The 25591-nt window shown below is 42.2% G+C and overlaps 1 protein-coding gene across 1 annotated transcript in view; it reads left to right on the top strand.

The window, feature by feature from the left end:
- ppp4r4 (protein phosphatase 4, regulatory subunit 4) overlaps positions 1 to 25591 on the top strand; it is a gene marked incomplete at both ends in the record, with an annotated part of 109405 nt that overhangs the window by 32903 nt on the left and 50911 nt on the right. Inside the window, 6 exons of the mRNA XM_080536641.1 lie at positions 5458 to 5560; positions 6240 to 6387; positions 10425 to 10498; positions 13193 to 13299; positions 18243 to 18350; positions 21906 to 22027. Coding sequence (XP_080392767.1) covers positions 5458 to 5560; positions 6240 to 6387; positions 10425 to 10498; positions 13193 to 13299; positions 18243 to 18350; positions 21906 to 22027 — 662 coding nt within the window. The remainder of the gene's footprint in view (positions 1 to 5457; positions 5561 to 6239; positions 6388 to 10424; positions 10499 to 13192; positions 13300 to 18242; positions 18351 to 21905; positions 22028 to 25591) is intronic.

The raw sequence follows: 25591 nt of genomic DNA, 5'->3' as shown, positions 1-25591 counted from the left end.
GTTTTTTAAGTGTGCTGGTGTTGCACTTCGCCAAATTGCTGTTTTATGATGCTAATATTTATTCATTTTTTATTGGACTTTGGGGGGGGGGGGGGGGGGGGGGGGTCACAATATGGCGGCAAACGCTAGGGGGCTATTATTTAAATATTTTATTTAGTATTCTATGGTATTATTTTCATAAACTGACCACTTAGTTCGAATTTCTCATATCAAAACATATCAAAACATAACAAAGTTCCAAAGTTCAGAGCTCTGCGCTCTGGGAGAGGTCAGAGATGGGTGCTCTGACTGAAAACACGGTTTTGCCCGAGCGAACTGACCGTTCGTGCATTTACGAATGTACCCGTAATAACACTGATGACAGCTGATCAATCGCAAGCAGAGTAGTGGTTTCCTATAGCAACAAAAGACGCTGACAGCTGTTCGGAGTGCTTATGTGTTCGTTTCCAGGACATCACAAGAGGAGCAACATATCACAAAAAAGCGATCGTATATTTTAGTTTGTAAGCGTTAAGACGAACACATCGCAATGCTAACCTCAGAATGGCACTAGGGATAACATCCACAACAACACTTAACAGTAATACATTTATGTAATATACTGTGATGAACCTGCGAGGGGAGGGGACATTCGTAGCTGATTTCTCTAGGTTCGATTATTGGTAAGCGACAGAGAGCTTTCCGGACTGGTTTATTACAATACGATCGCTTTTTTGAGATAGGTTGTTCCTGCTGTGATGTTCTGGTATGGTGGTATGGTATTAGCACTCATTTTAATTCAATTAAATAAGCTGTATTGAAAGGAAGCGAACGAAGCGAACGCATAAGCGCAGAGGGTAGTGTGTAAACGCGGGGAGTAGAGTGAGTATTTGGCACGGCAGGCTTACGTCACCGGCGGGGACATGGACTGAGTATCAAAACTAAAATAAGAAATGTTTCGCTTATAGCCAACAATTACAATGAGCCCACAAACTGAAACATATGTCACTCAAGCATAGCCTACAAGGAAAACACTCATAGAAGTTGGGCATTGAAAGTTGGCTTGTGCTAGCATTAGCTATGGTGCATCCATGGTCAACATGACGTTACAGATGGGATGAACCGGGGTTCTTTCTATCGTAGCCTAGCATAGTATTGCAATTTCTGCACTGTACATGAACTGTCAAGATTCTTCTACAATGCAGCTTACCCAGACACATTGGAAACTATCAAAAGCTCTGCCTTTGCTAGCTGAGTTTTTAGCTTCTCCATCTTCTTGATGACACTCACTTTTATTTTTGGGGGGCGCTGCGCTACATGTGTCTGCGTCACAGAGCCCAGCCAAGTTCAGAGCGCTCAGAGATGGTTGCTCTGACTGAAAAGACGGTTTGTCCGAGCGAACTGACCGTTCGTGCATTTACGAACGTACCCGTAATAACACTGCTGACAGCTGTTTTTCATGAGAAAAATACTTAATGCGTGAACGCCCCCCAAGAACACCTCAACGCCCCCCTTTAAAAAATATTTGTTCCAGCGTCCCCCGATGTTGTCTGAACGCCCCCGTTGAGAAACGATGGTCTAGATACCGTCATTGTACAGCCTAACTGCAGTATGAAGGGTTGAGTTTTTCAGCCTGCTGGTCTTGGCCTTTGATTCAGCCAGCTTGTGCTGGTTCCTTAGTGTCCTGGCAGTGCAGCTGCCTCGTGTTGGAGGTAGCAGGTCGTGCAGAGGGTGTTGCTCGTCATGCATGTTCCTGACCAGCTTCACTGCAGCCTCCTCCCTCCTGGTCTGGAGTGATGGTAGGGGTTGTGAGATCTCACCAGCTCTCCTTCTGATGATTCTGCAGGCACGTGTCTGGACTCGCTCTAGCTCAGCGTGTTGTTTTTTAGAGCAGCCCACCAAGAGCACTGAGCTGTATTCTAGACACGGCCTGATGAGAGTGGTGTAGATGGTGATGAGGTCATCCGCAGGTAGACCGTGTCTTGCCATGACCGTGAGATAGTGCAGCCGCTTGGAGGCAGTTTTTATTGCCTTCTCAATGTGCACATCTCCAGTCAGCTTTTGATCAAGATGGTGATGAATTGTCTTGATGGTTGATGAATTGTCTTACAACGTATCGAATATCGTAGAATCGCTGTATTGTGATACCATCGGTATCTGGGGGCAAAATATTGTAAGGTTATTGTATAGTGAGTTACCCTGTGATTCCCTCCCCTAATGTGAACTGTGACCGGGCATTAAACTTGTGGCTCACCTGTACATAGTGGGCACGGAGGGTGTAATTGGTCCTGTCTGAATACTCTGAAATAGCACTTATCATTTCACTGATCTTAAATAACTACTGATTGACAGGTTACATTTCTGCCATATTGCTTTTACCCGTCCGGGCTACAAATAAGTTAATAGTTGGAAGCAATTCTACAATTAAATATAATGATTGATGTAATATAGCTAAAGAACACTTTTTTTTAAGGAACTTGTGTTCTGTAGTGTTTTACACACCATCAACAGGCAATGGATTTGAGTTAGAAGTAGCCTGTTGTGAATGAATGAATGAATGAATGAATGAATGGTCTTTATTGTCATTGCTACAGTACAGGTACCAAACAACGAAATTTAGGAGGGGGGGCTCCCCTGGTGTTAGGAAAGAAAAAAAAACTTTAAAAAAAAAAAACACAAGAAGGGAAGGAGCTGATTTACATAAATAAAGGCTATGTACACTATCCACTATACTGTACAGATAGACGACTAGGGTTGTCATATTGCACATAGTGTTATTGCACATTTATTTAAAGTATCGCAGTTTGCAGGCTTGAAATGTACATATTTGTGCCTCAGCACTACACCTGATTTTTTTTTCAGTCCAGCAGCTGCCATCAATCCGTCCAGACTGTCCAGGGCCCAGAACCTGGAGTGGCTTAAAAACTGGTGTTCTTTAGTGTTTTTAAGTGCATTTGTGAAAGAAGTCTATGCGCTGCACAGCTGGCAACGGTAGGCAAAATGTAGATGGGGCAAGTAGATTTGAGAAGTACTTGCCCTGCAGGGCAAGTCTGAAAAAACCTTAACGTCGAACCCTGTACCTTAACCTGTTGACCTACTGAACCCTGATATCCAGTCTACCCATTATAGAACCAGTCCTACCCAATCATAAGGACTGGCTCACCCATTATAAGACTGGACACCGTATAGGCTATTGTTGCCTCTAAATTGGAACTTTGCCTTGACCCACCTGCTCATAGGCTCAAGGCTACCTTATTTCCTGCTCCGGTTTTCTTGAATAGCATGCACTTCAATACACCGCGTAGTCTCATGCTCCAAGTTTATAAACTGTAGTACATCTGTAACATCATACACTGCGAGATACCAGATGTACCAGCTTATAAATACCCTAATGTTAGAGATAATGAGTATAATAATTCACAAAAATTATACTTATACTCATTTGATATAGTTGAACCCAATAATGGCTCTGTGAGTGCTGTTAATGATCCTAATAACTTGTCAAGTGTTTGAACCAGTTCTGTCAATTGTTCAGATAATTCTTTTATTGGTTAAGTAAAAACCTTTCAACACTGCAACCCTGTCAAAGAGGACTCTAACCTCTATCAGTGTTCTGGGTTCTAAAAGCCAAATCTGATTTAACTTGTATAGCACTTATGTAACTTGTAACTTGTTATGTTACTTATGTTAACTTGTATAGCACTTATGTGACCCGGTCACGAAAACAAAGGACTAACCTCTTCCAGTGAAATTAAACCCAGTTTAACTTGTTCAACACTGCACACCACAAACAGAGGACTCGAACCTCTGCATGTCTTTTTCTGGAAGACACGGTCTTCCTACAAGAGTTAAACCCAGCTTAACTTGTTCCGTGCGGCACAACACTTAATGTGACCCAGTCAACAAAAACAGAGGACTAACCTCTGCGTGTCTAGTACTGGGAAAGGCCTGTTATCCCACAAAAGTTAAACCCAGTTTAACTCGTACCGCACAGCACTAGGTTTTGCTCTTGATGACTCAGAAGTCAGTATTTTCCTGTTTCACGCTCAGATTTTATATTTTATTCAGAAATCTGAATTTCAACAGCTCACCGAATGGAGGTTGGGATTTGTCTGTCCTCAGGTTATGATAGGATCTTGGTGGAGACAATCAGACGTGCCGTCGGAGCGGTCCTCTTTCTCTGAATGATTTTCTGGAGGTAGACGCACATATGTCATTTATACAGACAGATAACCCAGACGATAAAATAAGATCTAAGGTGTGTCCTTTATCGTGCGTTGGGCCAGTAACAGACTGCATAAGATTAAACGAATCAATGAGATTCAGGAAGTCCCGGGACAGGGGTTGTGATTGACAACAAACATGGACATTAAAATCGCCACAGATTAGAATATGGTCATATTTCACCATGATCCCAGAGAGGAACTCAGCAAAGTAATTGATAAAGTCCTTATTGAATTTAGCCGGATGATAGATGACAGCACAGAATACGGGGGACGACAGAGTCAGTACAAAGGACTGCAGCTCAAAGCTAGAATAGCTAGCTACAGGCTGGGATAGTCGGCACTGGGGGAGCGTACCTATGTTCCCCGGGTCCTATATTCCCCGGGTCCTATGTTCCCCGGTTCCCCGCTTCCGAAAAAGGGTTCTATGTTCCCCGCTTCCGAAAATGGGTCCTATGTTCCCCGCTTCCGAAAAAGGGTCCTATGTTCCCCGCCTGCCGTTGTGTCAAGCGACCCCAGGTGTCGTTATGTGGTACTGCATGAGAGTTTGACGTGCGACCCCAGGTGTCGTTATGTGGTACTGCATGAGAGTTTGACGTGCGACCCCAGGTGTCGTTATGTGGTACTGCATGAGAGTTTGACATGGGTCTTAAACGTCGAATTCTGACGTGAGATCGCATCCAAACGTCGAATTCCGACGTGACATTTGCATCCAAACGTCGAATTCCGACGTGACATTGGGGTAGCTCGTTCTGATAGCGCAGGGGTGCGCCTGTTATGTGCGCCTGTTATGTGCGCCTGTCGGGGCTTCTCTCGGGATTATTCCATTTTGAATTGCACTTGCATTAATTAGTTAGGCCACATTTAGGGTTAGGGTTAGGGTTAGGGTAACCATAGGGTTTCCAATTCAAAATCGAATAATCCCGAGAGAAGCCCCGGGCAAAAAACATTCCCCACATCAGTACACCACCTCCACCAGCTTGGACTGTTGACAGGTGTACAGGTGTTCCTAATAAAGTGTCCTAATGAGTATTTCACTTGCCATTTCCGGTCAACCATATGTGCCACCACAAGACCAGATCTGACCCAGCCTGCTGACCGAGTATACCCTGTTCATGTACTGTACTGTATGGTTTCTGTCCTCCTAGTCAAGGTAGCAGTTAATGTCATCTACCTACTGTACCTGCCTTCTTATTGTTTACTTTATTTTATGTCACCTACTTACTTTTTCTTTTCTGTGGTTCTGTTTCTCCAGCTCAGGTCAAGACATCCAGAGGGCCAGTGTAATAGTCAATCTGCCAAATCTGGTGCGTCAGAATCCGGCAGAGACTTTCCGGCGGGTAGTGCCAAAAGTCAGGGTGGGCCAAAATTACTTTCTTCAGTCTGAGCTTCATTCAAAATCCCATCATTCTCACTGATAATGTAACAGAGTATGGGCTCCAAAGCATGCCCTCAAAATGTATTTTGTTCAATTCGAAAATCGCTTCAAGTCGAAAATCCCCGTTAATTGTATCCATAGTGATTTTTCTAAATGCTAATATAAGTGCTGTCTGGCATTCATCTTTAAGTTAGCTATCTCCCATCTCTAAATTAGCTTATTTATTTACAACTTTTGACATGGAGACCAAATCATGGAGAAACGGTTACCAGAACCAAATGCAATTTAATCTGAAAATAAAACATCTACGAAACTACGCATACATCATACAACGCTTATATTACTTCTTTGAACAAATCCTGATGGGAAAAATGTATTGGGATTTTCGTTGACTTGGAAGCAAATTGACTGACTAGGTTACATTTTGCCATTTTCATTGTTTAATAGCCACAGAATTTGAACAATACTTGATAGACATTTTCTATCAAAATCGCATTATTCACGTTCATCATTTGACTCATTATCAATACTAACTGGCAGATGGCCATCAAAATCGCACACCTTTATTCACTGTATCATATGATTAAATATCAACGTTAACTAATCACAAATGTCGATCAAACTCTACAATCCGCCAATTCCCCGGCCCTGTTACACAGGAAGTACTACATGTCGCCGGGGGGGAGATGCAGCTAGCAGCGGCGGGCTCCTTCCTGACGGTCCTTCAGGATGACATTGTCCTCATCCAGACGCACACCCACTCTATCCTACAGATTGTTCTCCTCAACCTGGACCACAGAGACGCAGGTTGGCACCATTGCTATTGATGCCACAAATTATTAAACACGGACAGCTAGTTACTGACCAAGTCTTATAATTTCACATTAACTGGTGAGACCTGGATCAAATACGTAGTGTACCTGAGCCAATGGAACCAATGGAATAGTATCAAAAGTGAAAGTAAAAAACGCAATGTATTTGACCCAGGTCTGCCATTGTCACACTTTTATCGTGGCTATGTAAAATGAAACCTGCCATGATAATGTATAGAATTCTTTGAAAAAAAGTAGTTAATTTAATTTAGCAATACTTTTTCAGGAAGTAAAGCGGGTTAATATACAGTGCCCTGTGTAAAGGAATGGGAAGCATTTGTTCTTTTGGCTCTATACACACTGATTTGAAATCTACTTGACTACCATGAGGATAAAATAGAATAGCTTTTGATTGTATTTGTGTACATATTGATTTCACCATTTAGAAATCACAACACAACAGTTATGCATAGTCTCCCTATTTCAGGGTATCTAAAAGTAATGGGACAACTAGCTTGTGTTTCTGGTTCGTCAGGTGTGTTCCATCACATAATTTGTACAGTCACAAAAGAGCTCTCAATGTCTAGTATTGATTCTAGGCTTTGCATTTGGCTTTGGAGTCTGTGATTGGTGTCTGTCAACATGAGGACCAAAAAGATGTCAGGGAAGCTAAAAAAAGAAAAGAAAAAAAGCATCTATCATAAATAGCCCAAAGCCAAAACCTTAAACCTACCAAAACCACCAGTTTGGAACATCATTAAAAGGAAAGAAAGCACTGTTGAGCTTAGAAATCGCAAGAATGCTCACCATGATAAAGAAAACCCCCAAAACAACTGTCCCACAGATTGGGAACACTCTCCAGGAGGTAGACGTGAATGTGTCAGAGACTACCATCTACAGAAGACTTAGAGAGGCTACACTGCAAGGTGCAAACCAATAGTTAGCCACAAAGTCAGGATAGCCAGGTTACGGTTTGCTGAAAGAGCCAACAGGTTCTGAAAAAAGGCCTAGAGGAGAGATGAGACAAAGATTAGCATTAGTACCAGTGTGATGACAAGAATAAAGTGTAGAGAAAAAAAGGAACTGTCCAATATCCACAGCACACCACCTCATCTATGAAATGGAGGAGGTGGTGTTATGGCTTGGGAATATATGGCTTCCACTGGAACTGGCTCACTTGTCTTCACTGATGATGTCACTGAATTCTGACGTGTACAGAAACATCTTGTCAGTCCAAGTACAAGCAAATGACTCAACTCATTGGCGCGCTTCATAATAAAGCAGGACAATGACCCAAAACATACTGTCATAGCAAAAAGGGAGTTTTTCACAGCCAAAAGTTCTTAACTGGCCAAGTGAATCTCCAGATTTAAATCCTATTGAAGACGAAGGCAGAACGTCCTAAAAACAAACAACTGAAGATGGCTGCAGTACAGTTGTGACAGAGCATTACCAGAGAAGTTACCCAGCTTCTGGTTGGGTCAATAGTTCAGTCATTGCATGCAAAAGATAGTCGACCACATACTAAACATGACTGCTTAATTTGGACATTTGATGAACATTTGGTGGTCTAAAATAGGAGGACTATGTTTAAAAAGTGTTGTAATTGATGAATGGTGAAACCAATATGTACACAAACACCCGATACTCGAATACCCTCAAATAAAAGCTGAAAAGCTCTACATAAATCTCATAGTAACTGTGATTGATGGAGTGTAGAGCCACAAAAAGAAGAAAATGCTTCACTGTCCCTTTATTTACGCAGGGTCTTGAAAAACATGCTGTGTGCATTGGACATGGTTCCTGTGGCACCTACCCTGTAGGAATCACTTTTACCGAATTGTTCAAAAATCACAAAATGCTAGCCTTGCTGATCGCTCAGGTTGTAGATGCAGGATCCTGCTGTCCCAGGATTACAGCCTCTCACCCATCTGCTGAATGTGCTTGGTGCCTGACATTTCACCCTCAGTGGGTGAGTGAAGGTGTAAATGCAGCAATTTGAATGTATGATGCAGTTTTGCTGTGTTGACTTACCGTCACTGGTGGGCTGCAAGTTGGAAAGGCACTATGCTCTCTGGCACAGGGTTCACATGTAAAGGCCCTGCATCATTACAGGGTTTTCACAAGTCAAGGCCCTGCATCATTACAGGGTTTTCACAAGTCAAGGCCCTGCATCATTACAGGGTTTTCACAAGTCAAGGCCCTGCATCATTACAGGGTTTTCACAAGTCAAGGCCCTGCATCATTACAGGGTTTTCACAAGTCAAGGCCCTGCATCATTACAGGGTTTTCACATGTCAAGGCCATAGCATCACTGAACTGTGTTATGTTAATAACACATATGGCAGGGGTCGGCAATTAAGATTGGCCTCGGGCCCAAAAAATTTTGAGCGACTAGATGGCGGGCCCGAACATAATCAAAGGCTAATTTAAGTAATTGATTGTTAAAAAATGTGACACGTTCTAATGCTTTGACTTTTCTTTCGAAAAATGTACACATCGCTAGTCAACTAACACAGCTTGTTTTGTGAGCCTGCTTACAATTTAAAGTAGTGTTCTAGTTAACTAGGTAGCAGTCCAATCCATTACGTTGCAGTATTTTGACTAGCGAGTTTGTGTTGTGATTCTCAACAACGTTGAAACGTAGTTTCACCCTTTTCCATATTTTTTTATAATAAATGTGTGGACTGACGATGTAGCGCAGCCTAACTTATTCTAATAATTATTTAACATACTTTTGTTCTGATAATTATTCCCCCCTCCTCCCAGACAAGGTCACATTATTATTGGATTGGTTGTTTGCGTGTCGGGTGAAGTTAGCTAAACATTTAACCTGCTAGCTAGCAAGAGAAACATAATGTCACTCTCCAAAGGTCTAAAGAGGAAAGTTGACGGTGAAAACAGGGCATTTAAAGAGGAATGGACAGCGAACTATGCATTCATCCTACCTGGTTTCATCAATGCAAAGCTGTTGTGAGACTCACATTTTACATGCTCACAATGTTCCCTTTCTATACATGCGAGTCGTCCTTTTCGTCAATGAATGTGATAAAGACGCACGAGAGGAATCGATTGATGCATAAAAACCTTGAGAACTGCCTGCGGATTAAAGTGACGTCCATATCACCAGATATCAAGCAAATAATGACCGATGGGAGATGCTTTTTGTTTGCGCCGATTTTGTTGTCAATGTTTTTCAGAAAATTAAACAGAATTTGCTTTGTTACTGTTCATATGTGTGTTGCAGTCACATACTGTATATACGTAAACATTACGTTTGAATGGTTTACTGAGCTCGTGTTGTTTTTTTCAAACTACACACCGCATGTTGGCTATTTCAGCACCACGCGTTGTCCACCTACTTATGATTCACCATGAGGGGTTCAGCATCAGTGCGCTTCGCTGCCTGATTGTCTGTCCCTGTGTCATTCACTCTCAACATGGATAAAAGTACAATAAGCATTATTCAGGTGGAGGTCGATTCTCTATTCGGACATTATAGGCGCTATATGTGGGACTGTCGTCCGATATTGTGAATATATTCAAAATAATCTGCTGGGCCAAATATTATTGGTGATGGGCCAGCAATGGCCCACGGGCCGCCTATTGCCGACCCCTGACATATGGTATGGTAATTTTTTTTTTTTTTTTTTATTAATCCTTTATTTAACCAGGGTAGTCATATTGAGACAGTAGCCTCTTTTTCAAATGAGCCCTGGCCAGGAAAAGCAGCACTTAATTAAAAAAGACACCACATACAGTATAAAAACATACAATATAGAACATAAAATAACAACAAACAAGCAACAGAAACAGTGAGCAGATACAGCCTATAAAAGATAACCTAAGCACATTTGCATGTATGATTCAAAGTCTCTAACACACAGTTTAAAGTCAGAGAGTGGAATGAACGTGCTAAGTTTCAACTTTTTCTGAAGTACATTCCACGTTGAAGGAGCATTGTAACAGAATGCGTAATGTAATAGGTAATGTTTAATGCAATGCAAATAATTTTCTCTTTTTCTTCAACAGTTGTGAGCAATGCATGGCTGGAAACGTTGCTATCTGCAATCGACGCTTTACCAAAGGAAACCATCAGGCAGGAGGTACATGTAACAGCACGGATCCGTTCAGATAGATTATTATTTTTCAGATGAAGTCAGTTGTTTTCCTACCCTCTGGGCCTGGGCATTTTCTGGTTGCAGTTGTGCAGTAGTAAAATGAAAAAAAACTGACTTTGCATGTACAATAGAAAATGTATGTTTTTTAGACGTTATAATGAACACTAGCTCTGTAACTGTTGGATCGAAGTTGTTATTTCATGTTGCTCAGTCACATTATTGTTGAAATTAATAGTATTTTAGACTGCACCATATTATTTTCCATCATGACGGATATAAAACGAGACAACCAAAAGACAATGGGCCGGTTTCAGAGACAAGGCTTAAGCCTAGTCCTGGACTAAATCACACTTTCAATGTAAAATCTCCATTGAAGATGTTTTTTAGTCTAGGATTAGGCTTAAGCCTTGTCTGTGAAACCGGCCCAATGTCAGTTACAGTGTCAGTTTTCCTTAAATGCCCATGGGTATATGGGGCTCGGAATAAGCTTTTATAGTTTTTCTCTATCGCTTTAACACGTTTTCTCAAAGCATAGCTAATTTTCTCTTAACTCTTAACACAAATCCAAAAACTCCACAAATCTCTTGCAAAAGCAAACACTGCATTCAAAATAATGTCTTCTCAAAAATGTATTTTGTCATCAAATGACACACACACACCATCAAATGAATAGACACTTGTAAGAACCAATTGAACACTGATGTGCACAATGGAAAACACTCTGATCAGATGAAAACAGTACTATGATAAGATTACCAGTCGGCCTTTTGCATTTTCAGTGTTACACTACATACGTACAGTAGCCTGTTATAAACTGTTATGTTTTCATACTCAAATATAAAACACACAAATACAAGAATATAACTTAACTTAAATTCTGAAATACTGTACATATGTCAGTAATGACAGTTGGATTTGTGAAGTGTTCTTCATACAGAACAAACAATAGCAAAAAAGAAAATAAGCCTTCTGCATATACTCTAATGACAATAAAGTTGAATCTAATCTAATCTACAACTATGAAATTGGAGAACATCTTGGTTCACAAGAGCTCAAAATGTCACAGTTGTGATTGTGTGTCAACACAAAGGCCACAAGACCTCGTTGACATCACAGGCAATGTTCTCCCTGGCCAAGCAGAGAGGAAAGTATCGTCTGGCATGACAGATTCAGCCCTGATATACTTCAGATATATTTAAACACAGGAGAGCTCACCTTTGGCCCTTTTATTGCTAAAACTATGATTACTAATTGAAAAGCAATAGGTGTTTGCCCATATGAGGAGTGTGATTGTGTGATTGGTGGTTTTAGATTAGCATTCTGAATGGTAGTGTTTTCCATGTGAACACAAGAGATCTTATCACAGAAGATTGTGCCAAACATAGAGAATTGTATTTAGTGATTTGTTAACTGTGTGGTTTAGAGATGCAAAATGAATGATAAGCAATAAATGTGTCATTGTTAAGAATTGGTGTGTGATAAAATACACCACTTTCAGGTTTTGGTCATTATGTTTACAGTTTTTCTCAATTGCTAAAACACATTTCACAAAACTTTCCTCCATTTTCCCAAAACTCTAAACACAACACACTTTTCTAAAGCTACATAAACAAAACCACACCTTCTCTCTTCAAAACTCAAACTTTCACACCAAAACAGCTGCTCAAAGCCTGCAAAAATGTAAACACTATACGCAGACTACAACAAAACAACTGAAAACACAATGTTCAGTGTGTGAGAATGTTCTTTTTTTTCACAACTGCCAAAGCACATTTTTAGAAACCTACAGTATCTGTTCTCAGAATATATCACTGTAGAGTATTGGGCATTCATAGATTTGTGTGTTTCATATGAACAGTATGTAAATATACAGAAAATACAGTATGTATGTTACGGTACATGTGGGAATACGGTACATGTGGGAAAACTAGGGTTAGGGTTAGGTGCTAGGGTGACTTGGTACATGCTGGCATGTCTAACCCTAACCTTAACCCTAACCCTAACCCTAGTTTTCCCACATGTACTGTATTCCCACATGTACCGTAACATGTACACTACTGTACTGTATCACAACTCAATGCAAACACTACAGAAGATCCATTACACACAACAATACTCACTGAAAACAATGTTCAGGGTGTGATGTTTTTTTTATGTATTTATGGAACTATACCACACACACATACACACCACAATAATTTGCAACAAGTGTCTTACATTTTGAGTTGTTATGTTATGTATTGAGTTTTTTGCAACTTGTGTTTTAGCAAGACAAAATGTGTTTAGATTTATGAGAAAAGGAAGATTGGGTTTTGTGAATTGTGTCTTCATGTGAAATGTGTTTATGGTTTTGGCAAATGGGGGCTAGTTTTATTAAATGTGTTTAGAGAACTGGTCATTTGGTTTAGAGAATTGGCTTTTGTGTTTTAGCAATTGGGAAAAACTGTAAGATGGCTCCGAATGTAATAGTGCCTTTGGCAGACCATAAACTGGCTGTCAATTCTTAGTGGGCTTTAAGTCAGACAAATAATAATAACTTGGGAAAACTTGTGTTGGTTAGATAACCAAAGCTGGCAACACAACTTCAGCAATTAATGGTGAAATTGCTTGGACTCTAACTGCCAGAAAGTGCCCACAGCTCCACTCTTAACAGCATGTTCCCATTGGCTAATCATACAGATCATAGGCCCGCTGGTGTCGAAAGCTCAGCTCTCACAGTCCCTGCAGGCCCGCTTGGCCAGCTGTCGTATCTTGGGGAAGGTGGCCTGCAAGTTTGAGTCTTCCATGTGAGTTTGTGTCCCTCAGCAGTCTCATGCTTATTTTTCTCAAAATCAAATGTTCAGGCCTAGCTGTAGAAAATTGAACATACTAGTATGACAAATCAGTGTGTGTGTGTGTGTGTGTGTGTGTGTGTGTGTGTGTGTGTGTGTGTGTGCGTGTGTGTGTGTGTGTGTGTATGTGCTTCTGTGTTCAGTCTGTGTGTGTGTGCATGGCGCTAACAACGCTTAGGTTGTGTCGGGCACAGCAGCGGAGAGTCGTTTGTTGGTTTTAATAATATCTAAGCCAAAATTGACTTTTTATAACATCTAGCAGCACGCACACCCGTTGTAATTACCATCGTTAATGTAATAGGTGCAGATTAAGATGCAATTTCTATGGACTAGTATGTGCTTGATCGCGACAATCAAGCTTGCATACAAACAAGCACTACTCACCGGGAGAATATACCAGCAGCCGAAAGTCCCCCACGACCCCTCCCTCAAACATCCGGGAAGGGGGTCAATAGACCCGGCCTTCCAAGAGTATGTCCAACCGCTGTCTGAGCAGCAATGGAAGGCCTTCCAGACCCAGGAGAAAGCCTACAGGGACCGCTTGAACACCAATCGGAAGCACGAAAATAACTTTGTTTCCTCCGGTGATCCAGGAAAGTGGAAAACGCTCGCTACATTACTAACTGGAATATTCTTCAAGAACTGAGTTTTTACAGCGCAAAGCCACAGCGGTAAACCTTTCGAATTACAACTTCTGAGATATGTGGCGAGAGTCTTGAAGAAGTTTCCACGGGCACAACCATATCCTGATGTTTTAACACTGGCCTCAACAGCTGACTGGACCGTTCTGCCCTCACTGGAGACACAGGTGAGCTGCGGCCGAGGGCGCAAGATGAGCTGGAATAAACTGGCATATCTCTGGCAGCATAGAAGATCTAAAGCGATCCAAGTCATCTTAAACAACAGTGAACACCCCAATCCTCCCCCCTGCCCAAATGACATTGCAGCCATACAAATGTATTATGACAGTAAATGTCAAGGCCAAGGGCTTGGTGACAATCTCCCACCCCCGCCTTGGCACATGGACTTGCCGCCACTCGAACCATCATTCCTCCCTGACACCACGCACTTTACCTTTGAGGAGGTAGAGACTGTACTACATGGCCTTCCTAACAATAAAGCCAGCGGCATAGATGGGGTGACATATGAGACCCTTAAAGCCACACAGTCATGTCAGATCCTAACATCTATTTTTAACATCTGCCTGGAAAATAGGAGAGTACCAGACACATGGAAGGGAGCATTAATCCACCGTATTCCCAAAAAAGACAATATCCCTGATGATCTAACAACATGGAGAGATATATCCCTCCTCCCAACCATCTACAAGGTATTCATGAAGGTCATACTGGCCAGAGTCCTCCCTTGGCTGATGGATGCTGACATTCTGTCCACCAAGCAGAAGGCATACATCAATAGGCAAGGTATGAATGAACATGTTTTTTGCCTTAAAACAGGGATAGATTACTTTAAGCACGAGTCCTGTAGACTTCTGTCTTCCTTGACTTTAGAGATGCATTTGGGACACTCGATCACAATGTTATGATTAGATCACTGGAGGAAATACAGCTACCCCAGCTATTCATTGACATAGTGAAAGATGTATACAGAGGCATAAGTAATCTGTGAAAAACAGCTCACTCACCCAACACCTCTTCAGATAGGCATTAAAACCGGCTGTCCATGGAGTGCAGTTAATTTTATAATTGCCATCAACCAATGGCTAAAGTGGATGTGCCAGTGTGCCCCCCCCCCCCCCAGTGTGATCTCCCCCATCCCAGTACAGGGCTATGCAGATGATGTCCTGATAGCCTATAGAGAGGAGAGTGTAGTCAAGAACATGGCAAGGCAAGGCAAGTTTATTTGTATAGCACATTTCATACAACAGGGGCAATTCAAAGTGCTTTAAATACATTATTTAAAATTACAGCAAGAGGAGCATAAGAAAATAAAAATTACAATGAATAAAAGCAAATATTAGAAGTAAATAGATAAAACATTTAAAAATACAATAGTTAATGGAAAAAAGACATTGATAGAAGTGTTTGTGTTTAATCATAACTGGTGCAAAACATGAAGGTTTTTAGCTTAGATTTAAATATTTTAAGGTTTTGGGCCTTGTTCCAGGAGCATGCAGCAGCGTGACTGAAAGCTGCTGCACCGTGTTTTGTTTTTACTCTTGGAATTATTAGCTGATTTGTCTCAGCTGACCTTAGGGACCTTGCGGGAATAGGGTGGGAGGAGATCTGATATGTATTTTGGTCCAAGACCATTTTGTGATTTGTATGTAATTAGGAGGATTTTGAATTCAATTCTCTGAGAGACTGGTAGCCAGTGCAGGGATCTCAGGATTGGTGTAATGTGTTCACATTTCTTTGTTTTTGTTAGGACCCTAGCAGCGGCGTTTTGGATGAGCTGCAATTTACGAACAGCTCCTTTAGATAGGCCTGTTAGTAGACCATTACAATAATCAAGTCTACTTGAAACAAATGCATGGATGAGTTTTTCAAGGTCTTGCTTGGACATGAAACCTCTCATTCTTGTTATGTTTTTCAGGTGATAGTAGGCTGATTTAGTTATCGAGTTTATGTGGCTGTTGAAGTTTAGATCGGAGTCTAGAATTACACCAAGATTTCTGACCTGTTTTTTAGTGTGAAGAGAGAGAGAATCAAGTTTTGCACTGACTTTCGATCTTTTGTCAGGTGCACCGAATACAATTATCTCTGTTTTGTCCTTGTTTAGTTGGAGGAAGTTTTGTGTCATCCAGGCGTTTATTTGCTCAATGCAATTACAGAGATTGTCAATGGGACATGCTCACCAAGACAGATTTATTTTTGGAATGGTCGGGTCTGGAGGTCAAGAACACAAAATGTGCCGTTCTGTATGAGAGGAGGAGTGGAGGGAACCGGTGGTACCATTCAAAATTTGACACATGCCCAGAGTTCACAATAGCAACAAAACCCATACGTGTATACTCTCTTCATGAGACATACACCTACCTCGGCCATAAAATCAACATCGCAGGAGAATGGAAGGAACAAGTTAACATCATCTTGTCAGAGTTTACATCCAGGTTGGACCTGATTGACAGATGCCCACTGCCTCTGACCATGAAGTTAGAAGCCATCAGACAGGTGGCGCTGTCTAAAGTCCAACACCTGTTCTCCAATGTCCACATCCCACAGAAAGTGCTAAGTGAAATGAATGATAAATCAGTGAGCTTAGTACGGAAGTGGTTTGCACTCAATAGCACCAGAGATATTATTTTCCATCCCCAGTGGGAGGGAGGGCTGGGTGTACCGAACTTGGAATGGATTTACACCAGCATGCGGATTTCCCACCTTCTGAGGATGCTGAACAACGATGACCGGGATGTTAGGGAGCTGGCTCGATCCTCCCTGTTCCTCGACCTGAGAAGACGCAAGGTCCCACTAGCCAGGGAGTCAGAGCCCCACTTCCTGGGATTCAGGAGGAAAGCCAGCGGGAAACTGGACACCCGCTCTGCTGGTTTTGGGGTCTGGTCAGACTGGCCAGATCTGAACGATCTCTGCATCCGAACAGGAGTGTCCCTGGAGTGGGCGCGGCCGGACTCTGGGACCGTGAGGGTCTCAGAGGACATTATAACTGACCCCCTCGTTCACGTCAGGGCAACTGCCTCATATGGTGGAAATAGTCACCTGCTAACATCTGCAGGGGCCAGGCGAACCCTCTTGGATCTACAACAACACCGACAACAGCAACACTGGACTGGACTAAAACTTCAGGGAAAACTTGCATGTCTTCCCTCTGCTGACCACTCTGTCTCTCATTCATTCTTCAAGAACAGCGCGCTCAATGAGGACATTGTCACATTCACAGTAAAAGCTAGACTACAAGTCCTTCCCACTAGACTCAACCTATCTATCTGGTTTCCTACTCAGGCTCCTCATTGTTTGCATCACACCACTGAACAGGTCACAGAGTCAATGTCTCACATCTTGAACGGCTGTTATGTTTACAAGGGAATGTACATAGCACGTCATGATAGAATAGTGGACTTGATAGTAAAGGACATATCTCATTTTCCAACCTCAGTGAGAATGCACAAACATTCCTGTGTCAATCCCACCATGTTCCATCTCTGCAGTAACCCAGACACTTTTACACATTTGTCTGCCAATACACCAGATGTTGTTGTTGTCAATGAAGTATCTAGAGAGGTGTTCGTTCTGGAGTAGCCTGCACATTTGACCCTAGCCTAGAGGAAGCCTTCATGACCAAGGTCATTAAGTACCAACCTCTCCTGAATACCATCTCAGAACTAGGGTACAGATGCAGACTGCTTGTGTTTGGCAGCCTAGGACATACACACAGGTTGGTCGCAAGAGGGCTCCAACAACTGGGGATGCCCAAAAAGAAGGCTAAACGCCTTGCAAAGTACTGCTCTGTCTCTGCTGTAATTGGCAGCCGCTGCTACTTGTACCCCTGAAATGTGTAAAATCAATAAAAATAAAAATAAAATAAAGTTATGCCGCTGGTCCATGAATTGTGATTGTGTAGTAACTGCAACGTTAGTATTTGTGTCCCTATATGTCTTTTTTCTATGTGGACATTAATAAATGGTTAAAATGTGTGTGTGTGTGTGTGTGTGTGTGTGTGTGTGTGTGTGTGTGTGTGTGTGTGTGTGTGTGCGTTTGTGTGTCTGTGGAGAGGAACAAAAAGGTATTTCAGGAGTTGTTTACACCTACCGTATAAACCACATTATAAAGATAATTGGGCATAGGTTCTAGCTCAAAGCATTTCTCACTTGACACAGTCTCCCATAAGATCACATTGTACTGTATGACTTGTTTTTGCTTGTTTACAGTAATTTCTTGCATTGCTATTGATGTGCTCTGTCAATGTTGAATACTCTGCAGTGTGAAGAAGGACCTTCTGCCCCTGGTCAGGTCCCTATGCCAGGATGTGGAGTATGAGGTGCGCTCCTGCATGTGTCGCCAGCTGGAAAACATCGCCAGGGGAATTGGGTAAAAAAATATTCTATGTATTTCCACTATTACCAACTGCAGATGTGACACTTAAGATAGGGGGAGGTCTTTTTCCCATCATACAACTACAAGAGGGCTTATTGCAGTGCCCCCAACCCCCCAAAAGCCCATCTTTGGCTGAGCTACTCTGCAGAAGGTCCTGTGTGTCAAACTGCCAGAGAGCTGTAATGCGTTCACCTAAGGTAGCGATAGAAGAGATGGTGCACGATGGCTATCAGTCAAGTTCCCAGTTTTGAGAATTTGTTCTCAATTGATTTTATCTGGTAAAATAAATAAAATAAAAGTTTCAGGGTGTCTCTCTCACCAAATATGGCAGAGCCACTCAGGGCCTGATAGAACCCCTGGGAAACAGCTGCCCCTGTAAAGGACAAACATTTGTCAAGTTCTGCCCAGCTTCTCATGCAGCGACGATGCCCCTTTATTTTGCAATCAGAACATTGGCAAGGGAGAGGATTGCCTACTTTGTGACACCAGAGCTGATGGACATATTGACCAAATATTCACAGGACCTAAAGATTGATATGGTCTTTAGCATGCAGTGTTTAGCAAGCATCTCATTAAAGTGCCCCCCCCCTACTTGTCACTGTCACTTGCAAACCCCACAAGCTGTAAATGTACAACTACAGCCAGGTCCTGTCTATAGCCAGGGCCTACGATTGATAGCATAACTCAAAGTCAAGAAAGCCATTGATAAAAAATTACTGAGGTACTCTCTACGTAGGGTGTTACAAGGCTGTTCGGGACTGATATATAATCCACTTCCCTTTCGTTAAAGGGCTAGTTAGGATAGTTGGTACAATATTTTAAAATGTCAAACAAGTTCATAGGTGACACAGTCTGATCATTTGGTCCGCATGTCGGCAACCAATCAAAATGTTCACACTTTTCTTTTGAAACACAGAACTACATTTCAACGTTGTTGAGAATCACAACACAAACTCGCTAGTCAAGCCAAAATACTGCAACGAAATGGATTCGGTGGGTAATCCCCACTGCTACCTAGTTAACTATAATACTACTTTACATTGTTAGCAGGCTCACAAAACAAGCTGTGTTAGTTGACTAGCGATGTGTCATTGATTTTTAACAACGAGGAAATGTATTCACATTTTTCTAAAGAAAAGTCTGATCATTACATCGGATCCCGACATGAGGACCAAAGCATTAGAATGTGTCATATATACCACTCAATCATATCTTATGTAAACACAAGACAAACTTTGATTGGGAAGTTAACTATCCCTTTGATATGCAGTGTGTATTAGGGTCAATGACGGATAAGGTTTTCAGAAGTGCAAAAAGTTAAAAAGTTAAATGATGCATAACACATTTTCCATTAATAATATATTTTATATTTTGCACCCAAAGATGTGCAAATAGGACTAACATAGATTGTCATCATTCGGTACAACCATTATATTTATATTTAACCAGATTTCTGGTTGTACCGAATGATTATTTTTGGTTGTATCGAATGATTTTCTTCAAGTAAACAGTTAAAACAGGCACATGTTTAGCTACTTATGTGAGAACTTGACCTTGAGCTTGAAATATATCTTTCTAAAATATTTAAACATGTTCAGTGTGAGCGGTTGTACCGAATGATGTGATACTTGAGGACATTCATAACAGGGAGCGGAAAAGTGCATTTATCATTTCAACATTCAACATTTAAGAGAGAGCTGGCTACTTTTCTTTTCACTCAGAGAGTCTGCTGCAGGGGTCTTAATGATGTCATATCCTGTCACATGATGATTATCAGTTGATCTGATCCAAAATGGTGCCTTGAAATTGGTTGCTCCGAATGATATCAGTGAAATTATTTTTTTGTGACAAAAGTGATTTGAGGAAAGCAAACATGTCTACATAAAAATCCTTAACCATTTTGCAGTATATTGATTGATTGATTGATTGAAAACCTTTATTGTCCCCAATGGGGAAATTTTGTTGTCAAACAGCTCAGTTAGGGCAGAAAACATTCAGTACAGAAAACAGAAAAACATTCAATAAAAAACATAAAACAGTGCAGGCTCAATAAGTAAAAAGTTCCAAAAGTTCCATCTCCAGGTCTCCCCCACCCTGCAGGGCCTGGTTGTAGAGTCGGAGTGCAGCTGGAATAAAGGACTGTCCAAATCTTTTTGTACTTTGACGGGGGAGAACAAATCTGTGGCTGAACTTGCTCCTCATCCCTGCCAGCTCGCAGTACATCGGGTGGGAGGGATTGGCCAGCATGGCCGCCAGTTTTTTCCCCATCCTCTGTTCTGCCACCACCTCTAGGCTGTCCAGCCCGGTCCCCACCACAGAGCTGGCCTTCTTCACCAGTTTGTTTAGCTTCGCAGCATCCCTGGCACAGATGTTTCCACCCCAGCAGGCCACGGCGAAGAACAGAACGCTGGCAACCACCGACTGATAAAACATTTGCAGCAGCTTGTTGCAGACACCGAAAGACCTCAGCCTTCTCAGGAAAAACAGTCTGCTCTGCCCTTTCCTGAGAAGAGCCTCGGTGTTGTCAGTCCAGTCCAGTTTGTTATTAATTTGTACTCCCAGGTACCTGTAGGAGTCCACCCTCTCGACTTCCACCCCCTTGATGGTGATGGGGGCTGGGGTCCTTCTCTTCCTCCTAAAATCCACCACCAACTCCTTTGTTTTGCTGGTGTTAAGCAAAAGGTAGTTGGTGTCGCACCACTGCACGAAGCTCTCCACCAGGGCCCTGTACTCCTCATCCCTGTCGTCTGTGATGTAACCGACGATAGAGGAGTCATCCGAAAACTTCTGCAGGTGGCACTGGTCGGAGCTAAACTGGAAGTCGGAGGTATAGAGGGTGAAGAGAAAGGGTGACAGAACAGTTCCCTGGGGGGCACCGGTGTTGCACACCACCACCTCAGACTGACAGCCCTGCAGTCTCACATACTGACGCCTGTCTGTGAGGTAGTTGTGGATCCAAGCCGTCAGGGAGTCCTCCACACACATCACTGCTAGTTTGTCAGCCAGCAGTGATGGCTTGATAGTGTTAAATGCACTGGAGAAGTCGAAGAACATGGTCCTCACCATGCTCTGTGGCCTCTCCAGGTGTGTGTAGGCCCTGTGCAGCATGTAAATGATGGCGTCCTCCACCCCCATGCTCTCCTGGTATGCAAACTGCCGGGGGTCCAGGAAGTCCTTCACCTGGGGCTTAAGGTGTTGCAGCACTAGCCTCTCCAGGATCTTCATGACCTGTGGTGTCAGGGCGACAGGTCTGTAGTCGTTTGGGGTGCTGGGCCGTCCCTTCTTTGGCACTGGGACGATGCAAGAGGTCTTCCAGAGCTGTGGCACCCTCCTCAGTCTTAGAGATAGACTGAAGAGATGTTGGAATGTGTCCGCCAGCTCTCCAGCACACACCTTCAGAACCCTGGGGTTGATGTTGTCTGGACCTCTGGACTTGTTCACACCAGTGCATATTGTTATAAAGAAAATATTACATTCGGACACAAAATGTACACGTCACGTCATTGACCCATTAATTGAATTCCCTCTTCCTCTCTTCCTGTGTTCCAGGTTGGACCACACTAAGGCAGCGGTGCTACCTGAGCTGGTAGAGTTGGCGAGGGACGAGGGAAGCACGGTGCGACTGGCCGCCTTCGACACAATTATCAACCTGCTGGAGATATTCGACAGTGGTGAGAAAACTCATACAACCATACCACCTCATCTAACAAACCTGATGTTATGTCACCAACTCATTAAAAAACAATGTAATATCAACAACCTGTACAAACCACAGCCATTCCACTTCCTGTCTTTCCCATTCAAGTGCATACAACTCCTCCTCTAGCAGTGGCTGCAAAGGGCACAGTACGTGATGACAAGTAGCTAAAATCTTTAATTGTAGTAAAAAAATAATAATAATATATAATTTATCTTTAATTTGTCTTTATCCTTAATAATAATTAAGATTGGACATTAATGTATGTGTATACACAATGGCTTGAATGGTATCTATAGACTCAGTTTAAAATGTAAAAAAATAATAATAAATAATACTAGTATAAAATACTTATATAGTATATCATCTTAAGGGACTGGACAATATCCCATAATGTCAAAGTGAAAACACATTTTTAGAACTTTTTGCAAATGTATTCAAATTGAAATACTTCTTATACAAAAGTCTCCTTTGCTATGACAAATTTGCGCAAATGTAAAAATGCCTTCAACAAGTCACTCAACGAGTTGAATTCAGTGCAAGCATATACAGTAGTTCTTGTGATTTCGGAATGATTATTTTTTGTTTTTATAGTCCCTGGTTTGCATAGGGATCAAAAACAATGTGTGGATTAGGATGTCACTATCTTCACACAAGGGATGGTGTGGAAACTGCATTGCATGTGCTGGATTTGCACTAAACCTAATGCTTTGTAGTAAAACCAAATACCGTATTTTCCGGACTATAAGTCACACTTTTTTCATAGTTTGGCTGGTCCTGCGACTTATAGTCAGGTGCGACTTATATATAAAAATGTATATAATTTCATACTGACCGACATGAACCAAGGAGTAAACATTATCGTCTACAGCCGCGAGAGGGCGCTCTGGGCTTGTGACAACTATATGCTGCACCTGTACTACTGAAGAAATGAACTGAAACATTAACGGGAGCTTGGTGAACTTGCTTACCGGTAACTTGCTTGGAGGACTCGCTGGCTTGTTATGTTAATTTAGCCTATTCAGCCTCCCAGGTATGTTCTTTATGCTATTGTGTAGCTGAATAACTGTTATGTGTTACGTTAACATACCGGACACCTATTCAGCCTGTTGTTCTGTGTGCTATTGTATAGTTGAATAACTTGCCTTTCCAGATTAAATGTATGTTCTTGGTCTTGGATTTTGTGAAGTACATTTCTAAATAAATGCGACTTATAGTCCAGTGAGACTTATATATGTTTTTTTCCTCTTCATGACAATTTTTTTGACTGATGCGACTTATACTCCGGAAAATACGGTATATACTATAGACATGGCAACAGAGGCCTTCATGGCTCTGTCACAGGCTCCAAACAGCATATGGGAGGAAGTTATGTCTACTAAAATTCTCCTCTACAATCTCACCAGAAGCTAACAACGATGAAGCCCGTTTTGAGTTATTCACTAAAAAAGTAAGGGGAATGGAGCAAATCTCCCCAACAAAGGATGCATTGGTGCAGATGAATCCAAGTGACTGGAAACCTTTGTGGTCAACTCTTCCAGAGGCAAGCCAGTCCATCCTTGAACTTTTGAGTTGTGGCCGCAAGAAAGGCTGCCTGGGGCATTGCAAGTCCAGAAAAGCCTTGTTAAAGTGCACTGCTCTGTGTCACTGTGGAGGAGACTGACAGTGAAGAATAGGTGTCAGGGTAGTGTGTGGTGGAGGATCCAAAATGCAGGTGGAGGCAAGCAATGGAGGGTGCAATAGTGAAAGGATTTAACCAATTAACACATGACAGCGGACTGACAAAGAGGAATACATAGGGAAACGTGAGAGACAGTGTGTGACAGGAGACAGGACCCTATAAAACAGAAGGGAACAATGATAATCACACAAGAGACATCCACGCTCCAACTCCTTTCCGCCACCGCTCCGCCTACTCACGCCCAAATCCAAGACCCTACCCAGGATCTCTTACCCCTTTCCATCTCCACCCAATCCGACAGACAGACCTCTTCCAACACTCTTGAACTCAGACCCACAAGGACTCCCTTAAAGACTCTGATTTGGCATAGTCCCGCACGTACCTATACAACACGTCCTCCATTTACATTTTGCACCACACATAGCTTTTGCACCACATTCACTTGGTATACACACACATAGCCTAGCACACACTCCATTTCATTCTATCCAGGCACCCATACACTAGGTTTAGATTTAGTTAGTGTTAGATAGGGTCTTTTTATTTTTATTAAACTTCCTTAAACTTGTTCCCTTGTCCCAGTGTGTCTGCTTCTGTGATCCCTGGCAGATTATGAGGTCTGAGGTCACCACTAACTATTCACCTGAACACTTAATGATGTTGTATATGGTATCATTGTAATCCTTGACCTTCAAAACATAGGGGTAGACATCATCTGTTCGGTGTTGTCATGTTTGGTTCAGGAAATATGAAGCAAAATACAATTCGGCTATGGCGGAAAGGAAAATGGCCGCCACTAGGAGGCATTTTTTGCCAGGGTTGCCAGGATTTTTTCACATATTACCCGGACTATGACCTCACTTGAGACAAAGAAACATTAACACATTGGTAGCACTATCTGGCACGGATCGCAAAGTATCAGGTGCAGGTCGTCTACCACTTAGAATCCACGACGTAGCATTTAATTTTACTTTGTTTGTCACATTTTAAATAGATAACATGCTACTTTATCAACTTTCTTAAACAAAGTTTGCAAACGGATACCAGGCGTTGTAGCATAGCCTGAGTGCTTGAATACTGTCCTTGTTGCGACTAAAGAAAACTTTACATTCCCATACTACACTATCTCACGGGATTGATCAAAATTAGCCTGGATTGTCCTTTAGCAACGTGGATGGAATACCCACCTGGTGGGGTAGTAGTTTATGGCGCTTTTCCATTGACCAGACCGGTTCGGGTCGGCTCGGCACGCATTTGAAAAGTTCCATATAGGTTCGGGTAGGATTCGTTCTCCACTAGACACAACAGACCAGAAACGAGCGGCGACAGTAGGAGGAGTTAAGTGTCATAAGAGCACTTCACTTTAATAAGTGCTGGTATACAGCTCAATGGGGGGAAATGCGATAAGAATTATGTCAAAATGCAGCACTATCATGCACAGATTAGCCTTAAAAAATGTAACGTTAAATACGTTTGACAGGGAGCGATGTATTTCTACAGAAAGGCTGTGCTTGACGCTCTCATTGCTCACTGACAGCGGGGCTCATACAATCTCCGCGTTTGTTATAGATACGATTGCTGCGGTGTCTTGCTGGTAGTCAAATATATGTATTTATACAGCATATGGATGTTACGTGCCTGTTACTTGCCGCTTTCAGTTATAGTAGATCTAGTAGTTTAGATCTCGCAACTAGGGAAACGCCGACATGTGTTAAAGAGAGCAAGACGCGAATCTACCGGCATTTGGCTCATGAGTCAACGGCGAAAATGCCTGGACGGCACAGCTTGGGATTCCATTGAAGTTACAGGGAACTATGTGTGAAAGAGGCTTAAATGTTGAAATAACAGTAATACCAT

The sequence above is a fragment of the Nansenia antarctica genome (genome assembly GCF_963989245.1).
Source record: "Nansenia antarctica genome assembly, chromosome: 1".
NCBI lineage: Eukaryota > Metazoa > Chordata > Actinopteri > Argentiniformes > Microstomatidae > Nansenia > Nansenia antarctica.
Note: the sequence above shows the minus strand (reverse complement) of the source record. Positions and strands in the feature narration are given on the sequence as shown.